This window comes from Patagioenas fasciata, chromosome 2 (assembly GCF_037038585.1).
Source record: "Patagioenas fasciata isolate bPatFas1 chromosome 2, bPatFas1.hap1, whole genome shotgun sequence".
NCBI lineage: Eukaryota > Metazoa > Chordata > Aves > Columbiformes > Columbidae > Patagioenas > Patagioenas fasciata.
The window spans coordinates 22163947-22182556 of NC_092521.1; the positions used below are offsets into that span (position 1 = coordinate 22163947).

Below are 18610 nucleotides of genomic sequence, written 5' to 3' on the forward strand. Positions count from 1 at the left end.
AAGTCATTCACACTGATGAGTGTAGGGTACAGCTGTTTCTAATTCCAGTCAGATATTTACCTCTCTCTGTCTGGGGAGTAGTGGTCATCTATTACACGGTGTCGATCCATTCGGTTCAGGGTATTGTAATGTGCAGGAGTAGATCGAGTCCCTCGTGGTCCCTGATCCACATTCCGACTATGGATAAAAGACATCAGATTCTGAGTTCTGATTGCAGCTGTATCATGTCCCTTCATTGGGTTGTACAGACAATTATTAGCAAGCATGGTGGTAACAAGATGTGTTAGCTGACCTGTCTTTTGCATGCTTTTACTCTTACATAATTTTAAATCTTACAGTGAAAAAAAAATTCTCCTACAGGAAAAGGTGCTAAGTCCATGCTAGGTATAGAAGTTGGTTTTTTTTTTTCTTCCAATGTCTGCATGATCTGGAGATGAGAGGATATAATTTTTAAATTTTCTTTAAAAAGGTTAATTTTAGACAAAATTTCATTAGTCTTTCCAGATGAGTACCTTCAAGGAAAATTTCCTTTCTATCTGAAATGTACACTGTAAAGAATTTTCCATGAGCTCTTGAGTTTGGCTACACCATAAAGATGTAATCTCTAGTAATACACAATGAGGACTTCTGGCTGCTACGGTAGAGTGCAGATTGCTGAAAACATTGTCATCTAAATTAAAGAGCAGACACTTGTTTTGCTCTGGAAGTCTTATTCTGTAATCTCACTAGCATGGAATCTGAAAAAGAACTGTTTAATTAGGCATCAGTGGTACACACTGTGCAGGCCTCATTAAAGAGAACCAATCACCTTTACAGTTGTATACTGAGACCAAAGCTTTGCCCGTTGATTGCTTTACTCAGTTTAACCATTAATCACTACTGATACACACTAGCTTCACTTTTTCTGCTCTGTAAAACAAATCGACAAGAAGATGAAGGCAGAAAGACAACAGTTAGCCGTAATAATTATTGGATAATTAAAAAATAATTCTTTTGTATAGATTTGAAAACAACAGTTTGCATGCTTCCCTCCACACCAGTTCAACTTTTAGACAAATAAATTGTTCTGCCTCCTGTCCTTCCTCATCACTTTGTCTGTGCTTTTGGTATCTGTCATCCTTACCTTTTGTCAATTGCCAGTCCCTGATTAGCATTAAGCTGTATGTGTACCCTTTACTGCTGCTGTCATGCTCTTGTATTTTTCTGCATATAAGTGATATGAAGATGTTCCACTACACATAAAACTTTCCTTCAGCTCTACCTCATTTCTCATAAAGCATTTTTCCACTCTGGTTTTAATTACACCAAATATAGAGTTTGCTCTGGCTAGTAAACTTCATGTTTGTCATATTAAAAGCGGGTATAATTCTTTCACTCTACAACTCTTTCCTGCAACATGTTCTCTGTATGTGTTTTAACTACTTTATCTATAACAAAATGAGACTATAGCCTTTACCGAGCCATTGGACTCTTTCATGCACATTTGCACATTGACATGACTTCATGCTGCTTTTTAACATCCTACACAACCACATTTCTGCATCAAAGTGTTACTACTATTTCAGTTCTATTTCAACCTGCTAAGGGTGCCTTTGTCAGCCAGATTTACTGTTTAACAGAAAATTATAGACTTTCTCTAATTAAAACTGTTCTGTAAGACGTTGCTTTCACAACATGTGTCTTCACTCCTTTGGGACGTTCTTGCAGTTGACAGATTGTGTACGGAGCAACCGAATAACAGGTAAGCAGGTGAAAATGTGGAATTTCAGGTGCTAATGGTAGAGAATAATGAGCATCCTACTAAATTTACCACAACTTTTCAGCCTAGCCAGTCTCTATAATCACCTTGTTCTTGCTTTTTCAAATGCACTCTTAAAAAAAGCTAAACTTAATGTTGTTCAGTGTATGCCACAGGATCAACTCCATTCTGATACACAGAGAGAATAACAGCCCATTAAATATATTCACTGAAAACATTACAAGTGGAGTAATAATTTATTGTCAACTACTATGCAATGTTTATTAACAAAGTCCAGTAAAAGGACTGAGCACTGTGAAATGGTTTCTATGATGTAACCTGCACATCTGTGGCCCAAGAGCTTCTGCCTGCAGAGACATCAGTGAGTAACTGGGAGATCTTTGGGTGTGCAGCATGTTTACTGCAGTCAGAACATGGCTATGCAGCACATGTATAACAAAGTCAACTCAATAGCGTGCAAATGTGATTAACAATGCTCATAGCCTTGCCAAATACACTCAGATTTTCATCAGAAATAATAATAATAGAAAATAGGCATTTCTGTAACCCAAGGACTATGCCTCTTTTCTACAAACTCTCAAGTTCTGGCAACCCAGTTTGCGGGGCCAACAAGTCCTCAAAGAGATGATCTGGTGTGCGTGTGTGCAGGGAAATATATTAATAATGTATTTGAATGTGACGATGTAGGAAACAGCTGAGACATTTGTCTCTGTAAGTTTAAAATTGTATTTAAAAATGTAGCTTTAGGAAAGTCAGGAAGCAAGAAACATTTCATACACATAAATAAATGCAAAATTAAACGAAAATGAAAAGAAGGCTTTTCAATGGTAACCAGTGTTAATCAGTAGCTTGGATAAAAGTTCTGCCCAAAATGAACAAAGCATTCAAGCACACACAGACACACACACATAAAAGAGCTTTTGCTCAAATTTATGTCTACATCCAAGACAAAGAGGCAATTATGTAGACAGAAATCAGAAATTAGAATAGGCCACTGTGTGTCTACTGTTTATGTCTCATTTAAAGTTAAGATGTATTTACATATGATTTTATGTTTCAAGTAGAAATTTAAGGATTCTACCTGTTAGATGTCTATGATTATATGGGATAATTTGGGATCCTAATACCTCACTAACGCAAAATGATATAACTTAGTCTGTATCTGTTCAAGGAAATGGTAAGTAAACACATAACTGAGAGAATATGAAGTCAAGAGAATTTTAAGCTAACAAAAAGAACAATGATAACAGAAAGGAAAGCAGAATATGAGAGAATCAGAATGGCTGTAGAAGAAAGGCATACACACATGTACGTGACTGGTAATATTGTATATGAGATATTCAGTATTAAATGAGAATAGTGAATATTATGGACAAAGAAAAAAGCTTCCTTATTTCTATGTAGACAAAAGGGTTGAAAACAACCATTGATGAGTGAACTCTAAGAAAATGTCAAACCATCATGATGCAAAACATGGCACCTTCTAAATAGCTCTGGAAAATGAAAATGTGGGGCAATATTTTTCTTTCCTTAGATTGGAATTACTGATGTTTGATGAAAAGACAAAATTAGATGGATCTTTGAATATCAGTGTAATGTAAGAAAAAGCATTATTTGCTTTACATAATTTCATAAGATCTAATTAATTCATTGACATTTTGAAAGTCTGGAGATTCTTTCCAGTGTTGTTACAGGATCAATACCACTTCGATTCATACACCTGCATAGTTAAATAACAATTTACCTTTGTGGGGGAGGGACACTCGGAGACCACGATCTAGTCCGTCCTATACTATCTCCACGGTGAGGGGACCCTGATCGAGAGCAATGATTAGATGACATAACTTGTTCTGGCACTGATAGCGTTGAACTTTGAAGATCTCTCCCATTATGTCGATAATCTAAAAAGAAATGCAAATATTGAATGAATCTGAAACGGTACTTTTTAATTTCCTACCATACCTGTAGCAGTTAGAAGCATGATAAAAAATTGAATTTGATCAATATATGTTATCATGTCTTCTTGTTTTCTGTAATAAAAAATACATATGTAAAGTTGATTCCTCTGGTTATGCTTAATTTAAGTACAACTATAGTTCCTATATAGAAATAAATTGCCATGCACCAAACTGAGGATTTATAATAATCAAAATATCCAAATATATAATTCATTTATGGTCAGTATGACACATTAATAAGAAAACTAACAAAACTGACTTTTTTTTTCCTTAGAATAATATACATAACTGATTATTGCATTTTCTAATTAAAATTGTATTGTAATGCTTGTGTATCATATACTTCAAACAGAAATGCCCACACATAAAAACTAATCCAAAATTCAGTTCAAAAATTTGGGATTGGAAACTACTATGTGGTTAAATATCGAATTTGGGTTCAAAAAATATTTGTGTTTCAGAAGCAATTAAAGAAATAATGACTCAGTGACGTCAGATTTCACCCACAGGTCTGAACTTAAACAATATGATTCCTTCACAAATATATGCCACACAGACACCTGCTGAAATCATGGAGCTAATCTTGAATCAGGGCAATAGAACACATAAATGAGAGGTGTTTAACTCATTTTCACCAGGGCCACATCAGCCTCGTGATTGCCTTCAAAGGGCCAAATGTAATTTTAGGACCTTATAAATGTATCTACTCCCCCTGTGAAAATGAGTTTGACACCCCTGACATAAATGGTCTAAGAAAAATCCTTCCCAATTATAATAGCTTAAAAGGCCACCACATGGCCATTTTACATAGCGTTTTAAGAAAAATCTTTTTTAAAAAGCTGGATATATTAAAGTGATTGTCTGCATCAAATTGAAAAAGATGAATTCACTGTCCTAGGGTACAATACCCTCTGGGAAAAAAAGAGTTGGCAGATCTACAGCAGTTTCAAAAGTTTTCAAATTTTTTTTGAATACGCAATGATAAGAAATGGAAGAATTGCAAATCTTAACCTGATGACAATGTTTAGCGGAAATAGGTCTCCAGACAGCTCCTGATGGATAAGTCAACTGATACAACTGACTACTGTTCTGAAGACAGTAACCAAGTCACAAATATTTAGAGATCCACCTGGCACTGGAAAAATCCATGAGAAATTTGCCAGTTTTATACACTAAGCAAATATTATCCTCAATACAAAAATAAGCAGAGAACTCCTTCTCATTGATAAAACCAGCATTTCTAGAGAAAGCAGGGAAAGGACATATGAGATATTTTAATTTGCCTGGAAGCTGGAAGAACATGAAATGCACTGCAGAGAACAGCAAGGTAGGAAAACAAGGAGGATCATTTTGCAGGTTCTTTGAAGACTCTGGTCAAGATGTCACCAAAAGAAAAACTATAGGTAAGAAACAGGTAACCAAGGGAATACAAGAGCCCCATGGCCACCATCTGCTACCCCAGGAAGCAGAAGAGCTATAAGCGATTCTGAGTTAAGACCACAAGTGAGAGCTCTGCAGACTGTTTTTGGATAGACTAGAAGTTATTTTCTCTATTCTTAAGTGTTATTTTTTATATTTTACAAATTTTTATTTATGGTATATATCATTAAGACAACAAGCTCTGTGTTTCACAGAACTCACTAAAAAGCATTGTGTACAGAGTAAGAAATGCACTGAAACAACCAGCAGTTATTACGCTATGATATCATACTACATACTGAAATAAAATAATACCCCAAATCCCTATTTTCTACACAGAAGCCCAACTGAAATCAGAATAATTTATAAATGCTTGGTTTTTTACTATGTCAATAGGTGATTAATTGCAAACAACATTCTTACAACGCAAAACATGTATTTTCTAATTTCACAGTGAACAAATATTCTGACAATATCTTCATTAAAAAATTGAAAAATCTGGAAAATTACTTTGAAAATTTCAATTAACTATATTAATTGAAAAGTGTAGTAAATAGTAAGAATAAATAAATGACTTCCTAAAAATAATCTTCAAGTGGTAAAAGGTTTTAATCTTTAAAAGACAAGTTGATACACATGGGGAAAATTGGTATTTATCTCCACTAAGTCATAATCTGAAAACACAGAGGTGAATAGCAAGTTATTATGAGCTTATACATAATGAAATATAACATATTATTTACTGTACAAGTATGCATGACAGAATATTGTCTACTATTACCCTAAAAATCCATATTTATATATATGAAAAACACAGAGCAGGGGGAGTCTTAGTATTTTGCATACATGGGGAGCATTTGTAACATTTGGAGATAAAAATCGTAATGAAGAGCAGTAATATGAATTAATAGAAAAATTATATTTTAAAAAATCTAACATTTAAATCAACAGTTGTATATAATATTTGGTAAGTACAGTGGACACCGAAGTACAAGGGGAATGAGTGATAGCATAAAGTGTTCTACTTGAATAAACATATTGAAAGGCAAGGAATTCAAATAATAAAACAAAAAAAAAAAACTCTACTGTGTTTAAAAAATTCCTAGAAGTGAGAAATAGTAAATCAAAATAATTGAATATATTAAATCTGTGTACATATACAAATTAATTACTTAGAAACAAAAAGCCTCCTCCAGCTCTAACTTGCTATTGTAGTTGACTACTTGCACAATGTCGTTGCAGTAAATTAAAATATATGACTATCTAATTAAATTGTCAAGTATAATCCTGATCAAAGAATGTTTTACATTAAATTGGAAGCATGCATGCAATGCTTTCTGGTAACTTCCTTATAAAAAGTTCAAAAACCAGGAACTATCAGTGCTCCTAATAATTTTGCATCAGCATAACTCAACATGTTAAGCTGAGTTTGAAGAATTAGATTAATACTCTCTACTGTATAAATGCGTGAGGAAAATCAGGTATTTCAGAAAAATGAACCAAAAAATGACATGCTGTTAATAGCCATGCATATACAGCTTGCAGAAAATGCCATGTTTTGAACCTAGTTGCCAACATCCAGGATGCTTCTATCCACGCAGGATCCAAAACCCTGCATTTTCTCCTGACAGATTGTATCCTAGTGAATTTATAAATAAATAAATAAACAAACAAACAAACAAACAAACATGGATAAGGTGAAAATGTGGGGATTTTTTTCATTTCCTGGGAATCTAAGAAAACTGCAAGGCTCATGTAGGAGCTAGCTGACTAGTCACTCAGACTATGCTAGTTCAGAGAAAAGAGTATAAACATGTACAAATTTTTTGATCCAAAAGGTAAGAGTTTAGCAAGTTTCTTGATCAACTTTGGACTTAAGCAAGTATGCCTAAAGCCAGCTTTGGCAGATCAAATACTTTGGAGTTACAGTATCAGTCTCAAAGGCACTTGGTCCCAGTATATCACAATTTATTCATCCGTCTTCAAGATTTTATATTTGTTTTAAAACAAGCTTTCTTTATTTGTAATAATGGAGATTTTTTTTTAAGTATTAGTTTTTTATTAATAAGTTCATTGGTTTATTGTTTTATTTACTGTTTTATTTTTACAAATAAATTTTGTCCAAGCTTCAGGACCAGTTTAATATTTATTTTACTTTCTGAATGAAGAGAACAGAATAGTATAGTTAAAAGAATAGTTAATTATACCTCTTCTTCTTTGGCATGTGACCACTGCTGATCCAGAACGAAATGGTTGTCTGTGCTTGAATCACAGCACATGTGTGCCCAGTCAGTGGGATCCACCATGTCATTATGCCACCTATGCACTGATTTTTTCTCCAGCTGAAACCAGATGAAAAACATGGCACGTACCAGACTCCACTTTAAGATTTCACCTGGTATGGGTTTTCAACCCAAAATTTGGAAAGTATAAGAATTCACCTGGGATACAATGGGATACAGTAACAATATATAAAGTACCTAAGGTGTTGAAGAATGAACTTCACAAGATAAAAGTATTTTGAGACTATACTGATACCAAAATAATTGACTCAATAATCTTTTACATGTTTACTTTTTTCATTGAATATCAATGGTTTTTGTTGCAATTACTATTTATCAAATAAAATACTTTCGTATATAGGAAATGTGTGCCTTTCATTGACACATGAACTTCAGAGGAAAGACAAGCAGTCTGTGATTACTCTGCAGCCATGAGAGATGCAGAGAGAGCAATGGACCAGGTCCCCAGCTACAAAGCTTCAGGAAGATGACAGTAACACCAAGCTGACATGGTACACCTAGCACCAATCCCTACAACCCAGAAGTGGCCAAGACTCTAACAAACATGTTTAGCAATCAGTGCTGTAGTTCTTCTAACCCCCAAACAGACTTTAAAGCTGCTCTTGATAATTGATTGACCATGGGATATGAAGTGGTAACTCTGGTATCTCTAATTTGAGAACTTCTAATAGAATGTGAGAAGCTTTGCTTGTTCAGGGCTTGAAAGATTCATGTCTCTCTCAAGAGACTGACATTCTCAATTGAAAGAGGTATGATTTATTTTCCAATTTAAAAAAACTTTCCATGTCCTGGAGATAAGGTTAGAGAAAGTAAAAATATCTTATTGTGGAAAGAAATTATAGACAGTAAAAACAGGTCATAAGTGCAACTTGACCAAGGAGCTGCTGTTGAGCAAAGCAGATATTTATAGCAGTAGTAAAAACAGGATAAACAGTGGATCTGCTTGCAGCTATAAATACAAAGTCATTACCACAGAATCAAAGGCTCTGTAACTATAGAAAGCCTCTTAAATCAACATACAGAGCACACAGAACCTGATAATCAGTATAATCAGCAATAAACAACTGTGAGCTGCAGACTCTTAAAAGATGGGTGCATGACAAAGGCATCTGCAATGCCAGCACCTTCATCTTTTTATGAAAGAGTTTCATTAAAAACTATGATACACATCAAATGAGGTATTTTACAAGGCTTACTAAATACAACTTCTGCTGAGCTGAAGTTTTAATTTTATGTGTTTTAAGAGAATATTAATACATTAATACTTCAAGTATTCATGCACACATTACAGCTGCACTGTGCTAATATGCTGTGCAGGGTATATGGTCAGTAAAAACTAACATTAATGAACTGTTATCAAATTCTGCAGCGTTCAGGCACAACATTTCAGAGAATCACAAACCTCCAAGTATTAGTTTCACATCACTAGCACTAAAATAACCCTGAAAAAAAAATAAACACTGAAAAATACTAATGAAGCTTTTAATCTATATGTCTTGCTGCATTATTGATTTGAGAAAAACTCTTTGTGTTAAAAGTGTTCTAGAAAATAATATTAGAACTGCTTTTCATCACAGGCAAAATAATTGACTTGCTTCAGACATTGATGGTAAGTGGCATTTTCTCCACTTTAGCGTCTGTACTTGATTGAGGTGTCAAGCTTTCTCTTTATCAAAAAATTAATTTTTAACACTCACTGTGGCTGGTCTTAGAACAAGCACTAATTAAAAACAATTATAGAATCAAGTTGCCAGAAATGCTTAACATACCAAGATTTCACACATGGGCACTTTGGAGACAGTTCAGATTTTTTATACAAATGTGTTCAGCTTCTGTGGTGATTTGAACATCTAAATGCAGATTTTGGATGTCCTCTGAAAAAGTACTGACAGTAAACGATACTACTGAATTATTAGTATCTGAATACTCTGTAAGTTGAACATACATTATAGATGGATTTGGGAATTTTTTTGCATCAAAGTATTATTCTACAACTATGGGAAGAATGAATATATAGTGAAAAAAAATAGAAGGAACAACTAGTTCCTTTCTGCGCATTTAACTCAGTTCCTCAAGATGTGTTTCTAGTTCTACTGCACTAATTGTCTGTATGGGCCTATTACACTTGAGACAATTCTTTTGATAATTAATGTGCATGAAGAGAGTTCCCACACAGTAATAAAACACAGCTTGCTGAGTTTTCAGCGTTGTCTCTACACCCAGTATGACATACAAAACTTGAAAATACCACAGGTGCTACACAGATAATGTTTCTTCTTATTTAAGTACTCATCCAGGTATATTTTCTGCTGTCAAGCAAGTTTCCCAAATTAGCCTCCTCTTGACACTTTTGATGGGAATTTATCAGTCTTTTCATGGAGCATTGCCTTCTCAGAAATGCTCATCACCACATTTGTAACTCACCCCAACCAGGCTTTCCCTTATATGATGTGGCTGTCATGAGAGTGTCTGACAGGAATGCACCTTCCTTGCAGCATTCCATAATATATTAGGTGTCTTTGTCACACTGTAGATATTAGGACTGTGGTAGAACATGAGCTGACATGCTGAAACATACTCAGAGAAGACAATACTACTGATAATCTGCAAAGAAAACTTGAATTTAATTACATCTGTACTTTCAAAGTGGAGTGATACAGCTTATATTTAAAAATATAGAGCTAGGGTTTTTTTTAAATGTATTAATTGATAGATTTTGATGTTTGAAGAGGTTTCATCAGCTGAGGAAAGGATATAGATATATTTTTAATAGAAAAAGTATTACCATACTTTACCTTTGATACATTGAAAATGAAAATAAAAATACAAGGAAGAAGAAGAATTGAAGAATGAGAATAAAAATTCCTCTGTTAAGAACTGTAGGCATGAAGCTGTACATAACATATGTTTCCCTTGTTTAAAACCAAGAAAAATGCTTAAAGACCCTTTAACCTAAGTGGTGAGCATAGGGATTATTTTAACACTGTTTGAATTTCACGTTACTTTTGGGGGAATTTTCAAGATACACAGACACTAAGGTATTTTTTACTCGAGGAAGAAGCCACAGAGAACAGATTTTAGTGCAGAGGAATGGACATCAGCATATAATAAAATGTTTGTGTGTGTAGTTACTGGGCTTTTGGGGCATTACAGAGTCCCATTTAGGGCTGGCTGGTGATTTACAATGCAATGCCTTAATTTAGTTGGAGTGGAAGACATCCACTCTGTCTACAAATGCTGCAAGATGTCTTTTAATAGGCAGTTGATTTCATGCTGTAACGAAAGTATTTGTGAGTTCTATATCTGCTTTGAGCAGCAATCATCAATAGGATCCAGGTATAAAAATTCAGATCACATTAACAGCAAGTAGAGAGAGGGCCTTTTGTTTCCTCTGCAGGGAAAGCTGTGACACGACAGTGAAAGAATTCTTTTTAACAAAGGACTCCTCGGGTGTTTTGGGAAGTGAGGCAAAAATGAATAATTGCTTTTCATTCTTCTTCAAAAACAGAATCATTTTTGTAAGTTCAGTAAGAATTTCTTTACTGGTTGTTACTGTTTTTCCTAATCTTCTTGGCACTAGCCATCCTCTGAACAAATATTTTATTTGTATTCTTATTTTGCTCATGAAACATCTTGCTATCTTTTGCATAATGTGGAAAACTCACTATAAATGGTTTTCTTCTCAAGGCTGGAGACTGTATTATTTTACTTGGAAAACCTCTTCTATATAGAGACTTGCAATACAGTTTATGCAGAATTCACTGCCTTAAATTCTTCCAGGCTTCATCTGTTGGAACACATCTCAGACTACAAGTGTCTCATGAAACAACGCAGTGCAGCTGAGATATTGGTCTAAAACTGAATTCTAAGCATTAATATCTCACTTAATATTTAAGTCTTACAATAGGTGAGACTTTTTATGATTAAATAGTCTTGACAATACATGTACCTTTTTGTTCATAATGTCAGAGTTGGTAGGTTACTTGTACTTAGTAGGTTACAACAGATTCAACATTCTCTATGAAGAAGTACCTGGTCAGATAACTACTTAGAAATTATGGTCCATATTCATTGAATGTCATTAACTGTAACACCCATTCTGCTTTTGTCAATAGAAAGAAAAGATAAACCCAACCCACTTTTCATTTAATTGTATTTAGTATCATGACAATTTAAATGGTGTTTTGGAAAGTGCTCCTAAATTTTTCTAAAATCAGTATAAAAATACTGTATTGCTTTTATCAATAGCCATGGAAGAGCATTCTAAGGGGCATGTGAGGTTGCTGATGTGCACCCACACAGAACTGCTAATGACAGACAACTTTATGGGGGCCAAAGTTTATTGTTCAGGACAGTAAAACGAATGCTTTAAATGGTTTGAAGGCTAGGTACCAGCCACCTAAAAGACAAAAAAAGAACTGCTAGTGCCTCTCCTTCTGCTATCCTGTGCTAAGACTGAATGCAGCAGACATGAGATAAAGTAGAGATTCTGTTCTAGTGTTTTTGATCCCAAGAGGAAATGCATGTATTATACATTGTATATGAAGAGAGTTCTTTTAAAATCTTGCGAAAAATCACTTCTGCCTACCTGTTTAAATACGTTATAACCCTTTCTGACAGCAGCTGGTGTAGAATACATGTACACCCAAGAAAAACTACATCGAAGCTTTTCAATCGGTTTATCATTATTTTCTTAAAAAGCTTTTCCAGTTGACAGAAACAACATTCTCATTAATAAGACTGATATTTTTAAGTTTGTCTAAGCCTGATAAGATGCAAGACACCAGAAGGGATAGCTTTTACAGATAATTTTTCCAAAAGATGTTTGAACTTTTTTGTAAAAATTCATGAAGGAATAGTATTGGAAATAGACACACTTTAAGACTCCCATCAGGAAATTAAATCAGTGGACCAAAAATAACACAGCAGCGAAAAACAGCAGCTGCAGATTTAGTAAAAATCAATTATGATACAAGAAACTGTAGCTTATGGAGTTCCCTCCGTTTCAGTAAATATGGTCTAACACAATCTTGCTTACAGATGTACATTAAGAAAGATCTTCCATTGCTGAATTTCTATGTATCATCAGCTTATCCAAAGAGAAAGTCAACTGACCTTATGGGACCTATACCAGAGAAGCTATGTAAAAAGATATCGTGGAGAAAATCTCAACTATGATCAGGGACATGATGAAGCCAGACAGCATATATCTTTCAGTGAACTATAAATAAATACATAATGAGATCAAGGAAGGTACATGGATATCATAGAATGACTTGGGTTGGAAGGGGCCTTTAAAGGTCATCTAGCCCACTATTTAAAGAGGAACCAGAAGAAAATTCTTGCTCTTCTTAAAGGTTTTTGGAGATCCAATCCAGAACAAGCAGAACAAGCCAGAAAACACCTGATCCAATACTTTGAACAAGCAATAATTTCATAGAAAGGAACACTGTGACTACCTGATAGGTATTAGCAAACATACTTGATATGATACAGTATTTATATGGCAGAAGGAACAAGAGCAAAGTGAAGTGTCATGTTAAACCAAACCTGAAAATAAAAAAATGAAAGAAATGAGGTAAAAAAGAAAGAAAACAAAGAGAGACAAAGGGCTAAAACATTACACTTCACGCAAAGAAAGCATTTATTTAAACCAAGATTGTGATGAGTCTGCAAATGAATAGAAGAACCTTAAAGGAGAGAACGATGTGGATGATAAGACAAGGATAAATCAAAAGACTTGCAAAAATAGTGACAGCAGCACAAAATAAAAGAAAAAAAGAAAAAAAATCAAAACCAAGAGAACATCAAACTTTTCCACCCACACAGCCAGTCTGAATTAAAATGCAACTAAGCTGTAAAATTGTCAGCAGAAATCCAAAAGCTAAAAGATCCTAAAGGAACTAAAGGTACTTCAAAAACTCAGGTAAGGGAAGTAGACTCATTCAGTGAACTGTAAAGACAACAATTTTACAAGTTTTAAAAAAGAGTGATTAAACAATCTGTTTCCTGTGAAAAGGCTGGCTAACATAGGGCAGATTTTAATGGCCATTTTTACAGTCTTCACGTGAACAATACAAAATGCGCTAACGGAAAACAGGTAAAGAAAATCAGTTCTTTTAAGGGAATTTTCAAGAGAATTTATAATATTGCTAGGAAAAAAAGTACTTCAATAGAACTGGAGAATATATGGTCATTTCATATACTGCATTAGAGAATCAGATGTTATAGCTGTCTGAAAAGAAGAGACTCAGAAGTAGAAGGGTTATCATCTTCATTATGTCTCCTATTTTTTAGCATGTGACCAGGATGAAACAGTTATCTGTGCTTGAATCACAGAGGCAGTACATGTTGAGTGCCCAGCCAGTGGAATCCACCATGTCTTCATGTCAGCCTAAGACTCAAAGTACAATAAGTAGGAACAAGGGACTGCTGAGCACCACTGTCCCTCTGGTTCCTGTACTCCACACTGGTTGCATATCCTTCCTGTCTTCTGACTGTAGTAAAGCAAACAGGGGAATATAAAAATGCCTTAAATTTTCCTTTGGGAGGGAATAAGTTTTACTGTGGAATATCTGCAGAGTTCTCTTGTTCCAATGCAAGCAAGGACAACTTGCACTTAAAAATATATGTTTTCTAGGTATTTTAGTAAACGACCTAGCGTGAACCACGGCCAATAAACATGCTAACAATATGACTGGCCTTGTTTCTACCACAAACTGTGTATAACATTATATTAGTTTTAAAAGGGGATACTTGATAAAATTTACATGCTGGTTAATAAAAAAATCTGTTATTCCATTTTCCCAGCAAACACAAGACCTATGGAAAGGCAACAGGAAAACAGCAGGGGCAAAAGCAAGCAGAGCCTAAGAGAGAACTGTGTAATATCTGGAAATACAAGGATGACTACATAGACAACACAGAAATGCACCTGAGCTCAGACTGGTAACAGTTTTGAAGACAGGACTGTGAAAACTTAAGCTATTAGGTAGCTCACCAAATGACTGGATTTATCAATACTTGGGTGCACCCCACCTAGCAATATCCAGGATTGCCTATTTTATCTCCTTTTTTTCTCTCTACCGCCAGGCCCAGCTGCACTAAATTTCCTCTGCCTCCTATTTCCTATATACCCCTCCTTAGCCTGCCAGCAGCAGGGACATATACCTGATGTAAAAGCTGCACATATGCTGATGGGTGGCTGCGTGGCAGGAACACATTTTGACCAACCAGCTGATCAGTCTTAACAGCTGTTGCATAGACCAGGCAACATATACTGCCCGACCTTTGCTGAGTAAGCTACACAAATTATTACATACATACCCTTTAGCTAGGCCTGATCAAAGGCAACCAGGAAATGCCTAACACAGACTACTCTGAGTAGGTTAAAAAACTTAGTAGAGCAGTAGGATAAGAGAGTATACACTGAGCTGTGCAGCCAACTGTGTGCTGGTACCAGTAGCCATCAGAACTGGTTTAAAGGTGACATGGCTGCAGCCTAAATATAGTCTCTGTTATAGTCAGGAAGAGTATACGATTCTCTGATTTTATTGTTTTAAGCTATGATTACAGTATTATCTTTTTCTTACAAGAGGAAGAGAAATACTGTTTGCTATGATCACTTTTATCTCAAATGTTCATTAAACTACCAATTCCAATGCTTCTTAGTAAAACAGATTATCTGTTAAGGTGCCTCCTGCCCTAAATGTTCAGGTTTCAGACCTTTAGCACTGCTATTATTTCACCCAAAAGTCTGTCAAAAAACATCTTCAGATAAACAAAACAAAACAACACAACACTTTATGCTAGTTTTATCCTTTTATAAAAACAACAAGGAAACACACATATTGATTTTTTCCCTCTGTTGGTAATTTTTGTGGTTAAATATGCATTACCCATAATACTTACTTTGTGTCTGTTGGAAAAATACACACTCAGGTTCCATTTATTTTTCACCAGAAAATAATTAGAAAATTCATAATAATAAATTATGAATAAGAAAGATTTCTACTGAACACAGAAGAGTAAATTTAGACAGTAATACCTGAAACAACACCAATTCCATCATCACAGTCGTAATCAGAGATTTCACTGTCGCTGATTCTTTTGGACCCTGCCAAGAAAAAAAATCAGACATGTATCATTTATCTTGCTGTAAGTTAAAACTATTCTCACTTAACAATATATAGATAAACATAAGGACTTCATACTAGACAATGAAGCATTACTATAAGTGTATAACAGAAATTATTGATTTTATATTATTGCAAATGTTTCGGTGTACCATAAATTTTCATCTAAATGTTTAATGTACTATGCAATGAAAAGCTGAAATACAGCTCCACAACATTGCTTTTACAAAATATTTTCATATACTTCATATCTATATGTATTCACCCCATACAGAGTGAATTATTGACATCACACTGTTCATCTTCCAAGGCACCAACCCCCCGCAAAGTCTTGGAATACCAGAAAAATAACTTGTAGCAATAATATTAAACGGATGTAATATATTATTTAGGTTATTAGTAGCCATTAGCAGGAGAACAGGAAGCTTCACACTTATAGTGTGTCCTGAAAAATCAAATCTCTCTGTGATACCTTAGAGGCAAGACTACACCTGTCAAAACAGCTAGAGGTTAGTTGGGAAAAAGAAATTCCACATCCACAATTAGAGCCAAAATATAGGTGATGTAGGACAAATATATGTATATGCATATATATATATGTATATATGTCAGTTGGTGTTTAGCCTAATTTTACTTCTGTCTTCTGTGGCATCTTTTAAATGGCATTTGATCCCTGACATTAGGATTAACCACTGGCATATGAATCATAATTATTCATCTACTTGTTTCAGATGTGAAAGTTCCTGTTTGTCAGGAAGACAGTGTGTCTGTTCTAATCCTCTGGCCACATATAGATAGGTAACTGGTCAGTAGAAGATTTAACCTAATTGTCACCAAATCTTCAATCATTTGCAAGATTTTTTATTCTCACCACAGGATGATTTATTCTGAAAAATGCACACACAAAAATACCAGTAAAAACTAGGAGTAAAGCTAAAGAAGGCCAGGACAAAGTAGGATTAATATTCTACCCAGGTGACTGGCACAGAAGGATGCTTACTCTCCTTTCCCAACAGAAAACTGGGAGAACAAGTTGTAAGAGGTTTTGTGACAGAAATTTCAGAAAATATTTGAATCATAAGAACTGCTGTCATTTTTCAGACTGCCTAACATCTCTCTAGCCACCAAGGGATAATGGAAGGTCCTTCTTTAGCAGAAAGAGTGTCCTTACAGGATCCATATGGAAAAAGTTTTCTGTGTTGCATCTTTCTAGTTTTCAGCAGGCAGGGGTCCTGGCAACTGAGGCTTCTCCCAACCCATCCTGTTTACCATAAGTCATTAATCACCCCACTCTCCACAAATTCATATAATTTCTTTTTGAGTCAGAGTATTCCCTTGGCCTCTATAATACACTGCCAGTAAGTTCTGCAGTTTAATTTTGCATTGTGTGAAATAGTCTTCCCTTCATTTTATTTCTATTACACTATTTCAGACAATACAAAGCTTTTGTATTCTGAGAAACTTGAATGAGCATTCTGTATTCTCCCATAGCCACCTCTTTTTTTAAGCTGAAATATCATTTAGTTCCTTTGCATATGCAAACCATTCCATAATTCTGGTTGTTCCTGCTGCATTTGTTTGTGTGTTTTTTAGTTCTGTGTTTTTTATGAGAAGTCAGAAGTAATTGCAGGAATCAAGATGTGGCTGTATGAATTTATAAACTAGACTGCAGACTATTTCTTTTGGGATAAAAATTATTCTGCTAAAAATTATTCAACTAGAAAATGGTATAAGTGTGATATGTGTTACTTCTTAGAAAACGCAATCTAGCCTGCCATTAGATTATGCAACTTCAGTAGAGAAATGTTAAGTATTGTTATTTAGTGGCAGTAAAGCTTGAGAATTTTTTGCTCACAAATAGGAACTTAAAATTAGTACAAGAAAAGACATGCTTTAGTCTCCTGTGTCCTGTAATTTTTGCATGGTAGAATTCAGGTAGGTTCAATTTATTATAAAAGTTTAGAAATAGCCATGCTACAATGGGGAGGGTAAAAGGTGTCTTTGAGTTCAAGAAACAACAAATAAAGTCTTTCTCTACAATAAGAAACAGCAAGCAAGCTATCACAAATAGCACTTGGGAAAGCCTATACGAATAGGGTAGGAGCTAAGGAAACTTTTCAGCCTCTTAATGGACTTTCTGAGAATCAGGATTTCTAAAAGCAATTAAGTCTGACAAGGACAATGTTCAACCTGATTATTTTAATTATAGTACCACAAAGCCCCCATGAAAATCTCTCTTCCTCCCAAAGAATATCCATTCTGCCTGTGATGCTGTTCCTGCTGCCATTTTCAGCAGACCCTTTTACTGGCCTGGTGATACATATGCCAGCAAGCAAGGAGGACTGGTCTCCATGCCCCTTAGCCACTAATTCAAAAGCAGGCCATTAAATAACAAGGACAATATTTGTCAGCAAACACTAAGCAAGAGAGCCCTGATGGGAGTGCAGAGCTGTGCAATTCTGGCCTCTGATAAGCCTGGTGCTGCTCTGGCAGTGGGACTATGGCTGCTGTGCAGAGATGCTGATAACATCACTCAGGCGCTATCAAAGAAGACTGTGGGATGGGGAGAGAGGGACCACTGAACAGTTTGCTGATGCACATCACACAGATGCTTGTAAAGGCTTGTATCACAAAAGACGTAAGAGGGCTGCATCAACTATGATTTGAATGAATATCATTTACTTATCATCCAATTCATCCTCATGAAATCTAATTACAACTGCCGTTGCTCTTTATTTATGTTTATATTTACAGCTAAGTACATCTGCTTTAACACATTTTTATGGAGAAAAGATTTGCATCTTTGAGGATGAAAATAGCCAGCTGTTGTCACAGTGGGCTCTAGACTTCCCATTTGCATAGTAAGAATTATACGTTGTAGTAGTCACAGGATACATCTGGCAGAAAAGAGAGACTAAGAAGCTTCAGTGGACCACAGGTATAAAAGACAGGAGCCCCTCAAACCGTATCCACCTTTTCCAGAATCTCCTAATATCTCAACTCCAATACACCTTCCAGGATCTAGAGGCCCTTTTT

The 18610-nt window shown here is 35.2% G+C and overlaps 1 protein-coding gene across 37 annotated transcripts in view; it reads right to left on the reverse strand.

Annotated features, from left to right (window-relative positions):
* RIMS2 (regulating synaptic membrane exocytosis 2) overlaps window positions 1-18610 on the reverse strand; it is a 466824-nt gene that overhangs the window by 163246 nt on the left and 284968 nt on the right. For all 37 annotated transcript variants that reach the window (XM_071803874.1, XM_071803876.1, XM_071803871.1 and 34 more), the window contains 3 exons: window positions 15487-15555; window positions 3504-3660; window positions 61-177 (listed from right to left, as the gene is read on the reverse strand). In XM_071803874.1, the coding sequence (XP_071659975.1) occupies window positions 61-177; window positions 3504-3660; window positions 15487-15555 (343 nt within the window). The remainder of the gene's footprint in view (window positions 1-60; window positions 178-3503; window positions 3661-15486; window positions 15556-18610) is intronic.